Source organism: Schistosoma mansoni, chromosome 4 (genome assembly GCF_000237925.1).
Source record: "Schistosoma mansoni strain Puerto Rico chromosome 4, complete genome".
Taxonomy (NCBI): domain Eukaryota; kingdom Metazoa; phylum Platyhelminthes; class Trematoda; order Strigeidida; family Schistosomatidae; genus Schistosoma; species Schistosoma mansoni.
Genome location: NC_031498.1, coordinates 28,220,839 through 28,237,857, shown reverse-complemented (window position 1 = coordinate 28,237,857; position 17,019 = coordinate 28,220,839). Strand labels below are relative to the sequence as shown.

The 17,019-nt window shown below is 35.8% G+C and overlaps 1 protein-coding gene across 1 annotated transcript; it reads right to left on the bottom strand.

The window, feature by feature from the left end:
• Window positions 1-6,803: 6,803 nt before the first annotated feature.
• On the bottom strand, window positions 6,804-16,371 carry Smp_202610 (uncharacterized protein; the record flags this gene model as incomplete). The annotated part of the gene is made up of 7 exons (XM_018797393.1): window positions 6,804-6,823; window positions 8,649-8,706; window positions 10,513-10,593; window positions 11,884-12,014; window positions 14,717-14,756; window positions 16,236-16,273; window positions 16,329-16,371. 7 exons carry the CDS (start codon window positions 16,369-16,371, stop codon window positions 6,804-6,806), a joined length of 411 nt encoding a protein of 136 aa, XP_018652439.1.
• Between the last annotated feature and the right edge of the window lie 648 nt (window positions 16,372-17,019).

The window sequence follows — 17,019 nt, the reverse complement described above, 5'->3', positions numbered from 1 at the left end:
ATCTTGAGTTCGAATCCCTTGGGGCGAGATCGTGGATGCACACTAGTGAGAAGTCCCACAATAGGACGAAATGGCCGTCCAGTGCTTCAAGGTTTTCCATGGTGGTTTAGCTTTAATTTACTCATGAATTTAACTATTAAATTATGTGGTATATTAATGCAATACATTTCGAACAATCTTATCACACATAATTTACTTCTTAAGACATTTTTATATAAATTAGAAAAGACCAATTGGACTAATTAAAAAGGTATGCTGAAACAAAGGTAATAATGATAAAGTACACAAAAAACAATGTGAAAACCACAATGGATAGTAAATCAAGATTACCCAGGGTAGGTTACGTGTAAGAACAATTTTTTTGAACACATAAAGGGGTTTTCAGTTTTTGTATGGCCAAAGCTTCAATAAACCTTAGTATACGCTGTTGAAGGCTTTTGTACAACACTACAAACGCTGATTTAATGTCAACCTCATGACTGGTCTCAACCAAATGTTTCTCAATTGAAGAAGATTTTTGTCTATCCTGCGACCTTATTTGACCATTGAAATTTATTTGTATTTGCAGCCATTTAGGCATGTATTTAGCCACCCTAACTTTCAGATCATGGTTGCTCCTCCCTATGTACATGTTTCCGAACATACATGTAAATTGATAGACACATTGGGATGTGGCACAATCGCTTACATGCTGTCTGGGTCTGTGGTGAAACATAGTCCTTGTCTTTTTAATAATGACAAGTTGGTCTGCATAAAATGTCCTTTTCATGGCTAATTTAAGTCTCCATTTCAGTATAAGACGACTTGAGTTGCCTCTAAATGGTAACATAATGTAAACTCGCTTTTTGGGTGCCAGAAGAGTCATAGATCTAATAGTAATGCAACCCTCTCAATGGCTTATAAACTTCAAGGAATAACAATTATTCATTAATGTTTCAGTCAAGAGCTACATCTCTACTTCAATAGTATCGCTGGTACAAATATGATTGATTCTATTGAATAAGTCCTTTATTAATCCATGTTTGTAAGGAATCGGGCAGTGACTATGAGGAAATCACCCAACTGCGTCACACGTCAAGCCCTCACATGGAGTCCTGAAGACCAAAGTACACATTACGTCGCGAAATGGAGATAGACATGAGGATAATTAACAAAAGTTGGATAGAACAAGAAATGAAGGTCCAGGACAGAGTGGGTTGGAGAATGCTGGTCGTCGGCCTATGCCCCATTGGGGGTAACAGGCGTAAGTAAGTAGCCAACAGTCTATCAATTTTCTCTTGTTCTCTCTTCCCTTCGTTGAACTTTAAGATCTTATATGTTAAAAGTGGGCATTAATAACGACTGGATTATTATTTCAGTAAGATGTTTGTGGAAATTTGTTTTGATATGAAAGAAGACTGTATAGGATCGGCATTTGTTTGTTCATCATAACTCCATAGTTGGGGCATTAGAAATGGTATAACTCTGAGTTGAAACGTTATTAGATAGGATTTAGAATAGAAATCAGTGAGAGTCCTAATGTAGCATTTTTCCATATCCTCCATAAAAGCAAGAGAAACTCACTTCATTAAAAGAATTCTTCTTGGTTGCATTCTCTAATTGAACTGTCTCTTCTATTGCAAACACTACTTATTCACTTGTTCACACTCATTAAAATATATTTCGATTGCACTCGCTATCCTTCATCTCTACTTTAAGACCTTGAAAGAGTTTACATCACATATTTACTAAAAGGTTCAGCCCAGATTCTTCGAATCTTTATGATGTATCTGTGAGCCTTTCACTCCTTGAATGACGATGATGGTGTTGATCAAATAAAAGTCGTAACTAAATTAACTTATTGTATTGTAAACTCGTGTGTGTCGATCTACTATAGTTGAATGGGAATGATGTGAATGCTTAACTTACTTAATCTTACGTCAAAATCACGGCACTGACGATCTTTTTATAGTCTGGCCTAACCTAACATACTGGTGAGGCTTTATTGCTTCCGTTGAACAATTTTCAAAAGAATAGAATTTTAAAACCTAAACTTTTTATATAGAAACAAATGGAACAGCGAGTGACTGTGACGTGCGTTAGTTCCGTTGTGTCCATTGATCAACCGTCATTAGTTGTTGTTTGGTATTGTTTGATTGAATCTTCCCATTAATGTTTAAGACTGTAATTGATCAGTCTCTTATTGACATACGTGCATACTGTGCACATTGCCTTGATATAGCCATAATTCACAAGCATAATAAGGAAAGATGGATACATAGGTCACATTTATATTGAATAAGTTTGATATAGATTATTTATGTCATTAAATTAAAAGTTCATGAGTCCACTATTTTTAGTAGTAACATGGTGAAGCCTAGTAGGACCTTCTGAAGAAGAATGCTACATCGAAGCACGGCACAACTGCCGGGGCTCAAGAGCTGTTTTTGCATTGCTTAGGCAGAATCATTAGGGCTTTCTTTCTTTTCTGTATTGTCTTTACTTGAGCAGATCTTTCCTTTTTTGGCAGACTCACTCATTCTTTCTTTTTGAACCATTAATAATTGTTCGATGATTCTTTGTAGCCTTCGTAATCATTTGTGGATAAAGGTAGAGTGGATGATTAGGACGATCTCCACCACCCGGGTTACCGCTCATGTTAGTTCATGGAAACAATATCATTATCCAGGAGGCACGACGAGGACGTGTGAATCGGGTTTCGCCTCCCTTCACTATTTCTTACTAGTAATAAAACTCTATTAGCTGATGAAATACTGAGATGACTGAGCTGACAAACTATAATAGATGTCAGAAGATCATACAACCGGATAACTGGATGAAAATGTATCTGTATATTAGGAACTTAAAACTATTATTTGTCTTTTTAATATTGAATTATATGGGTATATTTATAAATTGTCTATCAAACAAATGATGAATGGAACATAAGGATGAACAGGGCATCAAACGATATTATTATCTCCTGGAACTATAATGAAATCGTCTAACTCAAAGATTTCAACATAACGAATATTAATGATTGTTTACTAAAGAACACTTGAACAATGATCATTAATGCTAATACTGATTCTTGACATCAACTAAGAGGTAATTAAGGAATTCTATTGATTGAGTCCACATTAATACTCCCTCATTACGGTAGACCATAGTATAAAATATGATTTTTTTTATACAAATGTAATTAAATAGTAATCAATATCTTTATTGGTTGACTAGATGTTTAGTTAAAGGAATATATTTTAGTCTTCTGTTGTCAAGATTATTAGCAATGTGGTGTAGGCTACTTATATCCACATAAGTAGTATACTACTATAATCAATAATTGAATTGACGAAAACAGAAAGCAATTGACATAAAAATGTAGGAACAATGAAATCTGGGACGATTGATTAACATTTGCAAAACGAACAGTCAAGTTTAAGACGATTGATTGATATTTTGTAAATAAAGTATTTATCACATGATTCTCAGATTTTACTAAGATATTCTGCACACATACTTGATTATCCTCACTTGTGTTCTCGTTCACTACAACAACAGTTTGTAAAGATAACGAATGATAAGCTTAGATATATATGTACTATTCTGATTACTAAGAATCTAATTATTGGATATGGATTGGTTTAGTACATTTCCTTACATGAATAAATGATGTTGAAATTCATTTATCGTGGAGTATAATTAGGATCTAAATGAAATTCTTTAGATGTTCATCTAAAGATCTTTGTTAAATAGTAAATCTTATGGATAAAATGGATTTTATTCTGATTTTAATATGTTCTTTATCATCAATAATCAAATCAAGGTATTGAATGTTGATTAGTTTAAGGCAATATATGTGAGTATATTGACTCTAACAACATAGATCTAGGTTTGCCAACTGATCACTTAAAAGAATTATTGTTTCGTTGTAATTTTAATGTCCAGTTCTGTTTCAGCAATGAAATATATAAACAAAGAGATGGAATCGCAATGGGGTCTCCACTAGGTTCAATTCTAACAGCCTGTTTCATGGGAAAACTAGAAAACGACCAACTCATTTGAATGATCAATCGATTTCACCTAAACGTAAGATAGATGCCCGACACATTCATCGTTTGTGACGATAATATTGATTTAGAGGATATCTTACACACCTTTGACTCATGCCACTCTTCCATAGACTTCATGTTAGAAAGGGAGCGAGACCAATCAATCCCTTTTCTCGATGTACGTCCGAAGCGAAGAAGTAATGGTGTTTTAAAAAGATCCACCTTTAGAAAACAAACGTGGAATGGTCAAATAACCAACTTCTATATCTGGGTTCCGTTAAGTAGAAAGAGAAACCTCATTCATTATTTAGGTTATCGTATACATCGGATATGCTGTACGGAATGCATTAACGAAGAACTTGCTTTCCTCAAGAAACCATTGGTGAAAAATGGCCACCCAGACCGTTTCATAGAGAAGAATATGAATAGAAGTAGTTTCGACAGGAAACCTCGTTATATAAGTTTGGAATTTAAAGGTGATCGAACATCAGACGTAATCAAAAATCGTCTAACAACAACTATTAAAAAAACATTTAATGCGGCTAAACTGAGAATAACCTTCAGTAGTAGTAACTTATTTTCAGTATCCATAAAAGATAAGCTTCCGTGTCTGGTCGCCTCTATGTGCATCTAAGAGTTCACCTGCTCTTGTGGAGCAAGATACATGGACCATAGCCAGCGCTCGCTTACAACTCGGATACGAGAACATATCCATGTTTGATTAGTTTAAGGCAATAAAATTTCTTACTAGTTGGTATTCACCACTAAAGTATATTGTGATTCCTGTGTTAGTATATCCTCTTCTTAAAATCAAAATCTGTCTCAACCAGTCCCACAGTTGAAAAGGTAGTTATCAAAAATCTCCACAATTTATGAACGAATTGGTTTTAAAACCGATTTCTTAACATATAAATAACACAACAATGTTAGACCATCATTGAAAATGTGGAAGCACTAGACGCTCATTTCGTCATAGTATTGGATTCGTCAACAGTGCACACACACGATCCTGCACCAAAGGGACTCGGAACCAAGACCTTCGGTCTCGCATGTGGACACCAAACTCTAAACCGCGGAGATGTCCGGCATCCAATGGCGGTAATGTATAACTTCAACCAATTCACGATATTGCACGACTATTCTCCATTGTGTTCAGAAAGTAACTGACTCACAACAGACATAATTGAACTACATTGGTCACGACTTCTCACTAGAACTCCAGGAAATCCATCTTGAAGCTAGTCACTAGTGAGCACGTGATAATTATCAGTAAAGGGTTATGGAGATTATGGATTGGTGAAAGTTAGACATTAACGCCGTTGAATGCCAGCTCAGTCGTGTAGAGGTTAAGCGACCGCGCGCGAGAACGTGGGTCCCGGGTTCGAGTCCTATGCACAGGATCATGGTTGCGCACTGCTGAGGAGTCTCGTACTAGGACGAAATGACCGTCCAATGCTTTCAGGTTTTTCATGTTAGTCTTACTTTAATTGGCTCATAAATTCAACTAATAAAATCAGTTTTGCCTAACCAATTAAAAACTGATAGTTAGGCTTAATTCTCGGATATCATATAGATTTTACAAACTGTCCAGTTGGAATTTTCATCCTAATCACTTCTCATTATTCTATTTTATAATTAAAACGATAACTGAGTTCCCCCTTCCCCCCCAATCACTTGGTTCAATTTATTGCTGTACGGTCATTGATTTAAAAAAAACTAATTTACGTAACTTCATTCCTATCACACAAATGATATTCATAACCGTTTAGTCGGGTTTTGCAGTTTATAAAATGTATGTTATTATTTCATCTTGACGAAGTCTTCTAGCAGAAAGCTTCTTGAATCATCTTGATGACTTAAATATATGGAAGCTATGCAAATAATGTTTGTAAGCAACTTTCATACTACGTCTAAGTTTAACATAACTTAATATCGAATATAATTAGTCTTTCTAATCATTACAAAATTATCAAAACGATTTAGTAACCATCGGAAACATTCGTAGTTTCGTCAATATATTTTAAATGTAATTTCAGTATACTAATCTCTTGTTATCTTACCATGTAATCACTGATATCTACACTTATGTTTTCTATCCTTGAAAATGTGATTATTTATTTGTTTATTTAAACACATAAATATTGGTACAAAGGGGCACCAGATACATATGCACCACACAAATCTCATTTGATTTGTGTGTGAACTAAGATACTGCCCGGGTGCCCAAACCGAAACAGGTGGTTTTCTTAAGGGACCACAACCCGAGCCTTTGACATAAAGGTCTGATCCACAAGGCAGTGGAGCATCGTAAGGAGATGCAGTCCCATGGTAGCCGATGACCAACAATTGATTCATACGCCATTTGTTTTCTCATGATACTGGAGCCCATTTGCACCATTGGTTTGTAATCAGGGTTTTCCAACTCCCCTAGGTGAACTCATCATGTCCACCTACCCGGTTAAGGCGTCGGACATTCGCTTTTCGTCCTCTCAATTTCGTGAACAACACCGGTGCCACGAGAAGGCAGTGAGTAGGAATTCCTTGACAGAGGCTATATAGGCGTGACCATGTGAGAGCATTTGGAGAGGAAGAGCGGACCCCCCCCACTCTTGGCCGTACCAGGGCATTTGGGGTTGAATAAAGATTCCCATGAAATAGAAAAAGAATAGATTTAGGTAATTGTTAGTACTTTGAAGTGTATTTTTAAAAAAATTTCCATCATTTCAAAAGATCTATCTTCTTGTTGTACGAACTCAACAGGATGAAAATTATCTAAGTAGACAAGTCGTTATCTGAAATGAAAATACAGTAACGTTAAACATAGTTAAATTGTAATCATTAGCAATGAATATTTATTATCAATTTTCATAAATGACATGGAAGATATGGTATGACGTTAGTGACGGAGAATCCTATTTGACCTAGGTTCCATGCTACTTGGCAAATGTTAAGATGGAAGACCAGTAAACCTGACGGAACTAGTGCTCTAACATCAAAACATGGTATAAAGTCATTTAGAATAGTAGTCACATTACAACTTGATCCACAAAATTCAATTACCACAAACGATTGGACAAACATGGCATAAATTAACACTCAGTAACAATACAACTCAGGACGATACGGGTTCAAACTACATAGAAAGGCATCAGTTCCTTCAGTGTTTTGGATACGTCTTATTGATAAGTGAAAAACCAACACGAAACGTATATCGAAAATCAGTTTCTTGCTGTTCGCTAACAACCACTCATAGTACTAATAAACTATCGTAAAGCCGTCTCAAATTACGTTCATAAGTCTCAACACTATACATCCAAGCACGTACTTCTAACCTTTACTATACTCAATAAATCTATATTTTTCAAAGTTGAAATCATGAGTCAATTGAAGCTAGACCACCATCGAAAACCTGAAAGCACTGGACGGCCGTTCCGTCCTATTATGGGACTCCTCAGAAGTGCGCATCCACGATCCCGCCTCGCGAGATTCGAACCCAGGACCTACCAGTCTCAGGCCTAAGCCCTTAACCGATAGACCACTGGACCAGCACCCGACGGTGTTAATGTCTAACTTCAACCGATCCACGAAATTGAGCAACCATTCACCAATGTCATCAGTGAGTTGATATCTTCCAACAGACCTGGTTGAACTCCACTGGTCACTGCTTTCCACTAGAACTCCAGGACACGTATCTTGAAGTCAGTCACTAGTAAGCATATGATTATAATTAGAAGGGGTTTTTTGGAGATTTCAGTATTTTTCAAAGTTGAAATCACGAGTCGATTGAAGCTAGACCACCGTGAAAAACCTGGAAGCACTGGATGTCCGTTTCGTTCTATTATGGGACCCCTCAGCAGTGCGCATCCACGATTCCGTGGTGGTCTAACTTCAATCGACTCATGATTTCAACTTTGAAGAAAAATACTGAATCTCCACAAAACCCTTTCTGATTAAAATCTATATTTAACAATTTGTTCAGTAACTACCAAAAAACACGGGATAAACTCAGGGGTTTTTTAAATTAATGTTTAGCTGGTATAGAGACTTATTGGCTAGAATGATTTTTTTGACAATCTGACTCTTTTAATATACAATTGTTAGCGGGACATAGATTGGATTAAAGCGTGTTACATGAACGATTGTGTTGCTGCACACTGATTGGCTAATCCTTATCCAATCATCTCTAGTCGATGCTTGGAGAAGACTCTAGAATCTTCTCATGTAAAATCTATAAATATACTAACGTATTTCTTACTGCGCTTCTTAGCTTCATCCATCCTTGTTAATTGGAATATAATTATTTCCCTATTCAACTGTGTTCTGATTTGGGGACTTGTATTGGTGTCCAAGAATACTAAGCAATTGGAATAGGTGGGTCGTAATAAGGAGTATATTAATCAACAGTTATAACAACAATTTTGGTGTATCTTCAGAATAGTTAATGATCTAAGCCAAAGTAACCCAGCTTTCACTAGATAACGTAAAATAAGGAGTCAAATGTATAAGTTTTATGAGAAAGTGAATTCGATATGACAAATAAATTTGTAAAACTCAAACTAACAAGCAAGTAAATGATTTAAGACAAGACGGATATCAACCAATCTCTGTATAACTTACAAGTCAAAGTTTTCTGAAAGCTTGGGCATGGAATTGTACTACTACATAATCCAAGATGCTACAATTGAATATGTAATGAAAATGTAATCATGTGATGAGATTAGAAATAATTAAGATTATAATAAACATTACTGAAATAAAGTTTGTCACAAGTTCGATATATTGTAGTGCCGTGCTTCGTTAATTGTTCGCCATGATAACCGTTATAATTCCAACATTAACGGTGCATAAAATCAGAAGGCAAAGAGAAGTGACAGCTACAGTTTTATTGTCAAATGACACCGACCAGAAGGTTACAAGCACATGAGCGAATATTGGCAAGCAGCGAGTGAGCAGCAAGCAATTACATAGGCAATTTATAGTCAAATGTAATAAGAGCACAGTAAAATAAAATAAAAGCTGATAATAGGATTTGAGTGCATACATATATGGTGGGGAGGGAGGATGAGTTATCGGATGATACTTAAGCAATCAACATTTTGGCTAGAGTGTCGTGTGCTCTAGTGGTCATAACAGTACAAAGAACATGTGAATTGTTACTATCCAAAAGACGATGTCTGTTAAGTAAGTTAATAAAAAGGGCTTAACCAAAATAAACCATACTCAAAATCGATTGTACGATGGTTGCTATATTATAAACATATGTAATAATATAATTTACTGGGTTGACTTAGTGTAGATTTTGGTGCCCAAATTCCTAAACAGCAGTAATCTTCCAACTTGAAACTCGATGGATTGAAACTGATTATCCTAACCAATAAGATGGTTTCTTGAAATAATTAACAAATATGGAACATTACTTATAACTCCGCCTGTAGCTCTTCCGGGGGCTACTGCCGGTCCCAAGCCCGGGTAAAGGAGGAGGGTTGGGCATGGGGTTAGCGACCCCACCCCGTAGAAAACCAATTCGCTAAAAAAACGCTAACCAGAAAAAAACATTACCTATACTTAATTTTACAGAGACTATGGTTATAAATCATCTCTGGTCTAACATATAAAGTAGAAGAAAATTTCGATAAACTCCTTTTTTTCCTGCCATAATCAATCACTCTGAAACCTTTTCGTCGGTTGCGTAATCTTATCTACATTCATCCACTAACATTATTAATCATTTAATTGTGTATTCTGTTATTTTGATCATAATGATACCAAGTTAGAGATGTTGTAGTGCCGTGCTTCGTTAATCGTTCACCTTGATAACCATTATAATACAAATCTTAACGGTGCATAAAATCAGAAGGCAAAGAGAAGCGGCAGCTACAGTTTTTATTGACTAATGACACAGGCCAGAAATCTTTAAGCACATGAGCAAATATCAGCGAGCAAGCGAAAGTAACGCTTTTTGGAGATGGCGGGTAAGCCAAGTGTCAATCAATATTTATAGTCAGACAAGAATTAGTTAGAGACATGTGATAAATAGGATAAGAAGTGTAAACACACCTACGCTCATATAAAAACAATAATCAAGATTAATAAGTGAATAATTAACAAGGTGAAAACATGACTCAAGATGGATAGGTGAATTGGTTTGTCCAGAAGTTAGAATAAGGTACACGGGTTTAACATATCAACCGACACTACAATGTAAACCTCTGGTTATCAACTTGATGGTTTACACGAGACTTGAATGCTCTTGAGTTATATCCTCTTTGCTGAGGTTTTCAATGTACACGACTGAAGAGCCCCACTCTAGGATGAAATAACTGTCTAGTCCTTGTTGATTTTCAATAATAGTCTAACTAAGACCGATTCTTGATATAAACCATTAAAACATTGAACAATATCTACAAGACTAAAAGGAAATGAAACCGTTGCTAGTCAGTTTCACTGATATTAAGTATAGAGAAAAAAAGTGTTTACTTACAAAACAAAAATTGTTTTCATTAATTGTATTCACTAATTCATGAATTAGATCCACGGCACCACCGTTCACAAAGTGATAACACTACACCAAGTGAAATTAACGCATATGATGAGACATAAAACAATGAATACGCTTTAATAATAAAGTAATATTGAAACAGATCTAAGTTTAGGCATCAGTTGCGCAACAAGACCTTCTTTGATTTCAATATTGTGTCAAGTTGTCATTGAGTTAAAAGCTTCATCTACGATCTAAAGGGAATTAGTGTTGCACGTGGTGTAGTGAACGAGAACACATGTCGAAACAATCGAAAGTATGTGAACACTGAATTACAGAACATCTTAGTAAAATCTGAGAATCATACAGTAAACACTTCATTTACAAAATGTCAACCAGTTGTCTCAAACGTTGAGTGTTTCTTTTGCAAATAATAATCAATCTTCTCAGACTTCATTGTTCTTTCGAGTCCACACCAATCATTCTTTGTTCTCAGTTTCTTTCCTTTGATCTTCCTTACCTTCTGTCATCAGACATTCCACTTTCTATTGATGATACATTTTACTTATATCCGTCAACATCAGTAGCATACACCACAGGACGACTCAAACATCGACTACAATTTTTGACAGAAAGCATAGTTTCGTACAGGAGAATATTTCATTTGTAGTCTATTAAAAATGAACAGGTGGACTCGATAAAATTCCTGACTATTTTCGTTGTTATTTTTCTTCACAATAAACCTCGACATTTCCAGGTCTTATATTATTTCTATTGGTGTTCTTTAACGACTAAACCAGTAGCCAATGATTATGCATTTTAGTAGAGCTATTCTAAAATTGTAGATTTCGCATCACAGACTAACCTAATTAAGTTGGAAACTGATGACCAGGAATCATCTGATGACCGTTTCGCCATAGTATGGGGGCTCCTCAATAGTGCATGTCCCCTACCTGGCAAAATCTCGAGCCGAGGATCCTCAGGTCCTACGGCAAAAGTTTAACCTTTGCAGTTAGAAATTCAAATCATTGACTATTAACTCAATCAATTAAAGGTTAAATACCTGATGTCAGATTTTAGGTTACTAAGTTCGGCACACTATGGTTGCGTCGTGAGTGTTCACGGCTAAGGAGTCCTATACTAAAGCAAAACAACTGTTCAATGTTTCCTAACTTTCCACAGTGGTTTAATTAAAGTAAGTTCACTACATTAGTAGTGAAATTCGGTAGTCTCCACAGATCCCCTATAACTAATATTCTCAAATAGTTTGATTTTGTGAATGTAACCTTATGAAGTGAAGTGAACTTAAAGATGATTTGTTCATATACATTAACCATTAAAAAAGAAACCCTAGTTGATTGGATTAAAACATACGATTTTCCGATATTGTAACTTTGGTAACATATAACAAATTGGCATAAAATTCTTAAGTATTTCCGGTATAAATGGTTCATTGTCCAATATGTACTTAGTAGCATTTACTGTTGAAGTACAAAGTTCACAAACTAGAAAAAAAACGAATATTTATAAAACGTTTTAATAGTTTATACGAAAATGAAATAGACTATTTGTAAAATTAAACCCTGCCCTGTAGCTGCTCTAGAGTTACTGCCGGTCACAAAGGAGGAGGGTTGGGCATTGGGCTCGCAACCTCGTGCCGCAGAAAATAACATTACTAAGAAAACGCCAACCAGATATGTAAAATAGGGAAACATTGAAATTGCTTAACCCAATCAAAATTAAACGCTTTTCTATTACTTATAAGTCAATAGATAACCAGTGTATTTTGCAAAAGATTATTTATTATATTAACAGACTATATGCTCACTAGTGACTGACTTCAAGATACATGTCCTGGAGTTCTAGTGGGAAGCAGTGACCAGTGGAGTTCAACCACGTCTGTTGTGAGATAACAACTCACTGAAGGCAATTGGTGAACGGTTGCTCATAATTCGTGGATCAGTGGAAGTTAGACATTAACACCGTTGGAGGCTGGCCGGCTCAGTGGTCTATCGGTTAAGGGCTCTGGCTCGAAACTGGTAGGTCCTGGGTTTCAATCTCGCGGGTGCGGGATCGTGGGTGCGCACTGCTGAGGAGTCCCATAATAGGACGAAACGGCCGTCCAGTGCTTTCAGGTTTTCGATGGTGGTCTAGCTTCAATTGACTCATGATTTCAACTTTGAAATATACTGAAATCTCCACAAACCCCCTTCTGACTATTTTAAAGTGATTTTAACATTTCATGCTTTTAATTTTTTTTTTATGTAAACGCATAAATATTGGTACAAGGAAGCACCAGATATATATGCGCCACACAAATCTCATTTGATTTGTGTGAGGGCTGTGATACTACCCAGGTGCCCAAACTGAAGCATGTGGTTTTCTTAAGGGACCACAACCCAAGCCTTTGACATAAAGGTCTGATCCACAAAGCAGTGGAGCATTGTGAGGAGATGCAGTCCCATGGTAGCCGATGACCAACAATTGATTCATACGCCATTTGTTTTCTCAGGATACTGGATCCCATTTGCACCATTAGTTTGGAATCAGGGTTTTCTAACTCCCCTAGGTGAACTTTCCGTGTCCTCCAACCTGGTTAAAGCGCCGGACATTCGCTTTTCATCCTCTCAATTTCGTAAACAACAGTAATGCCACGAGAAGGCAGTGAGTAAGACTTCCCTGGTAGAGGCTATATACGCGTGGCCATGTGAGAGCATTTCGAGAGGGAGAGTGGACTCTCCCCACTCTCGGCCGTACCAGGGCATTTCAACATTTCATGTTGTATAAATTGAAGTAATCTTATTTAATTTGTGTTATAACTATCGGTTTTCTTCGTCTGACACGAACTGGATGCTAATTTGCCTTGGACGAATATCCACACTAGATACCCTCCCAGTGTCTATTATACAGGACTTCAACACAACTCAGATCAAGAACATGTGACTAGCCAGACTAGAACCAAAAACAACAAACATAAGAATGATAAGGGTAAGAGAATATATAACTTATCTAGTACCTGTCAGACTATTTACTAGTCTGATTAGGCAAACAATCAATCATTCTGGCCCACACACCAACTTGTTTGCTTTTATGAACGTTTACTTATTTTCAAACTAGATTTTAGTTAGGCGTTCGTGAGCGAGATCGATAGGTCCTGGGTTCGAATCCTGAGGTCAAGATCGTGGATGTGCACTGCTAAAGGGTCCTAGAACGGCCGTTCAGTGCTTCCGGATTTTCAACAGTGGTCTAGCTTCAATTGACTCATGAATTCAACTATTAAATTTTAATTAGTATGAAAACCTGAACAAAAGTAAACGTTACACATATATAAATAATATCTTAATTTATATCTGTTAGTGAATTATTCAAGGAAAGTTAACACTAGAGGAATGTCTTGTAGATAAGAACTTCATACAAGTATATAACCACAACCCTAGACAAAATCTAACATATAATTGTCAGGTTTTGTAATATGGGCAATAACTTTCGACCAATCAGATGAAATTTAGATGTTCACTTCTGTAACTTCAGTCATATTGTAACGTAGACCTAATTTAGTGTTACTGTTTCACTTCGAATTTGATAGAATCCATTTGCTATAGTTTCCTATTTGATCCTGAGTTCATTTCCTTTTGATACCTTGCACATATACTATTGAGCAATCACAAATCAGAATACAACGCTTATCCAATAACTCTTGCTTCCTGTTTGGTGGTAAATTCGGTTATGAAAGATGTTTAATATAATTAATCGGGTTCTATTTTTACAGTAGTCTATCGATTGGATCAAGTCTTAAACTGAGATTTTTCAACAAAAGTTGGTTCTTACTCTTTAATTTACGAATTCTGCAATTATTTTCATTCAATAAAGCCTTGATTATAATCAGAAGGGGTTTTGTGGAGATTTCTGTATTTTCATAGTTGAAATCAAGAGTCATTTGTAGCTAGACCACCATGAAAAACCTGAAAGCACTGGACAGCTGTTTTGTCCTATTATGGGACTCTTCAGCAGTGCGCATCCATGATCCCGCCTCGTGAGATCCAAACACAGAGCCTTGATTATTACTTGAGATACTCAACGAGAAATTTTAATATAAATCCATATTCAATTTAATATAAGGTTAAAATAAATACATGATGTTAAATAGGAATAGTATATTTGTAAAATACATGATGACTATAAAAATAGGCAATGAAGTTATTCTTACGAAAATGACAGTCAGGTTGGTCCGTATTTAAGATTGACATCTAGAAAATAACAAAAATGAAATAATTTCTAACAAAATTATTGAGTTCGTTAGCTTCTTCTGCTTTGGCTCTCTCATACAACTTAATTTTGTATACTGTACTACACTACTTATTAGTATTCAGTAAACAGTTATGTAGCACATAAATTATTAACATTTACTTCATTGTTCATTGTAATCATATTCTATCAATCTTGTAATAACTGTTTCCAGTGTTTTTTGCGTTCCATGAATCTTTGTTTAAACTTAACAGTTCATATATTTGTGGGCTCTCATTCCCCATTTTGATTGTTGATAGTCATTATTGATCTTGAACGGATCTAAATATATTTTGTAATGTCGTGAGAACTTTTTCCTATTGTTTTCGTTAAGTAATGACGATACTATATGTTAGTGGTCATCAGGTGAAGGCCAATTTGTTTAAACTTCTATGCACAACTTTTTTTATCAAGCTAATCAATGCCAGCATGGAATACTAGAAGATACGTCTATATTATGAACACTTTGAACGTATATCAAACGGATGAACCTCAAGTGAAGACCGGTGTCGGACAAGGCTGTCTACTCTCCCCCTTCCTCTTCCTTCTGGTGGTCGACCGAGTTATGAAAACCTCGAAATCTGAGGGACAGCATGGAATACAATGGACAGCTTGAAATTAATCAGAAAATGTGGACTTCGCAGACGACCTGGTCCCTCTATCCCATACACACGAACAAATACAGGTGAAGACAACTACTGTAACAGCAGCCTCTATATCAGTAGGTATCAACATACCCAAAAGAACAAGTGAGCTCCTCAAATACAACACTGAGAGCACCAACCCAACTTAACTTGATGAAGAAACTCTAGAAGATGTTGAATCTTTCAAGTACCTGGGAAGCTTCATCAATGTACATGGATGATCAGATAAAGATGTAAAGGTGGGGATTGGTAAAGCAAGAGCAGCATTCCTACATTTAAAGAACATATGGAACTCAAAACAACCGTTAACTAATTTCAAAGTGAGAATCTTTAATGCGAAAGTCAAGACATGTAGTTCTGTAGCATGCAGCCGAAACTTGAAAAACTACCATAACCATAATCGGAAAAGTGCAGTTATTTACAAATAGTTGTCTACACAAGCTGATACAGGTCCGTTGTGCAAATACCATGAGAAAAAACCTACTATGGGAGAGAAAAAACGTCCTTTTCAGCTGAAGAAAGAATTACAAGAGGCTGGAGGTGGATACGACATATTGTGGAAATCATCAAACTGAATCACGAGATGAGTCCTGATCAGGAATGCTGAAGAGAAAACGAAAAGAGGAAAACCAAAGAACACACTATGTCGGGAATTAGAAGTAAACATCAAAAGAATGAATAGCACCTGGAAAGTATTGTCTAGGATAGAGCTCATCAGAGAATCTTGGTTGATGGCTGATTCTCCACGAGGAGTAACAATCATATGTTAATAAGTAATAACTAACAGAAATAACTTACCTGAGCATATTCTTCACTTTTTACACTATTAATCTCTACTAATCGAATGACAAATAATAAGCGACTAGCCTCCATATTAATAAAAATACTTACCATTAATTATAATAAACATTAAAGTAAATAAGGCTAACAGCATTCTGTTTTTGTAGTTATAAAATTATAATTTAACGTGAAACTTTTTATCCTACTTAAATAAACAAACGAACAAAATAGACTGAAAAGTTGTACATTGAACAAACTTGCATAGTCTATGATAATCCCATGTAAGTACTAGTAAACATGTTTATCATTAAAGTTAATAGTATAATCTAATACTTAAGGATTATAGTTGTTTTCCATAAGATTTGAATACATTCAAGTTGAACTTCATCACTTTACTGACCGAAAAAAAACACATAACACTTCAGGATCAAAGAGTATTTCATGATCAGTTTAGTATGAATGTGACTTAGTTTTGACTTATTTCAAATTATTGCGTAAAATGAGTCATAATAACAGGAAAATAAAAAAACAACTTTTTTCTGTCTATAGTAATATACTACTAACAAAACCTATGACCGAAATTATACTATTACTTGACTGAATAATCGGTCTATAGGTTGTGTATAAACTGGTTCATGACATTATATCACAGATTCACGATCAAATATAGAGAACCACAGTATTGAACAGACAATACTTTATTCGATACAATTATAAGCGACTTACATTCAACGAGTGCAGAATTACTTACTTACGCCTGTTACCCCCAAAGGAACATAGGCCGCCGACCAGCATTCTCCAA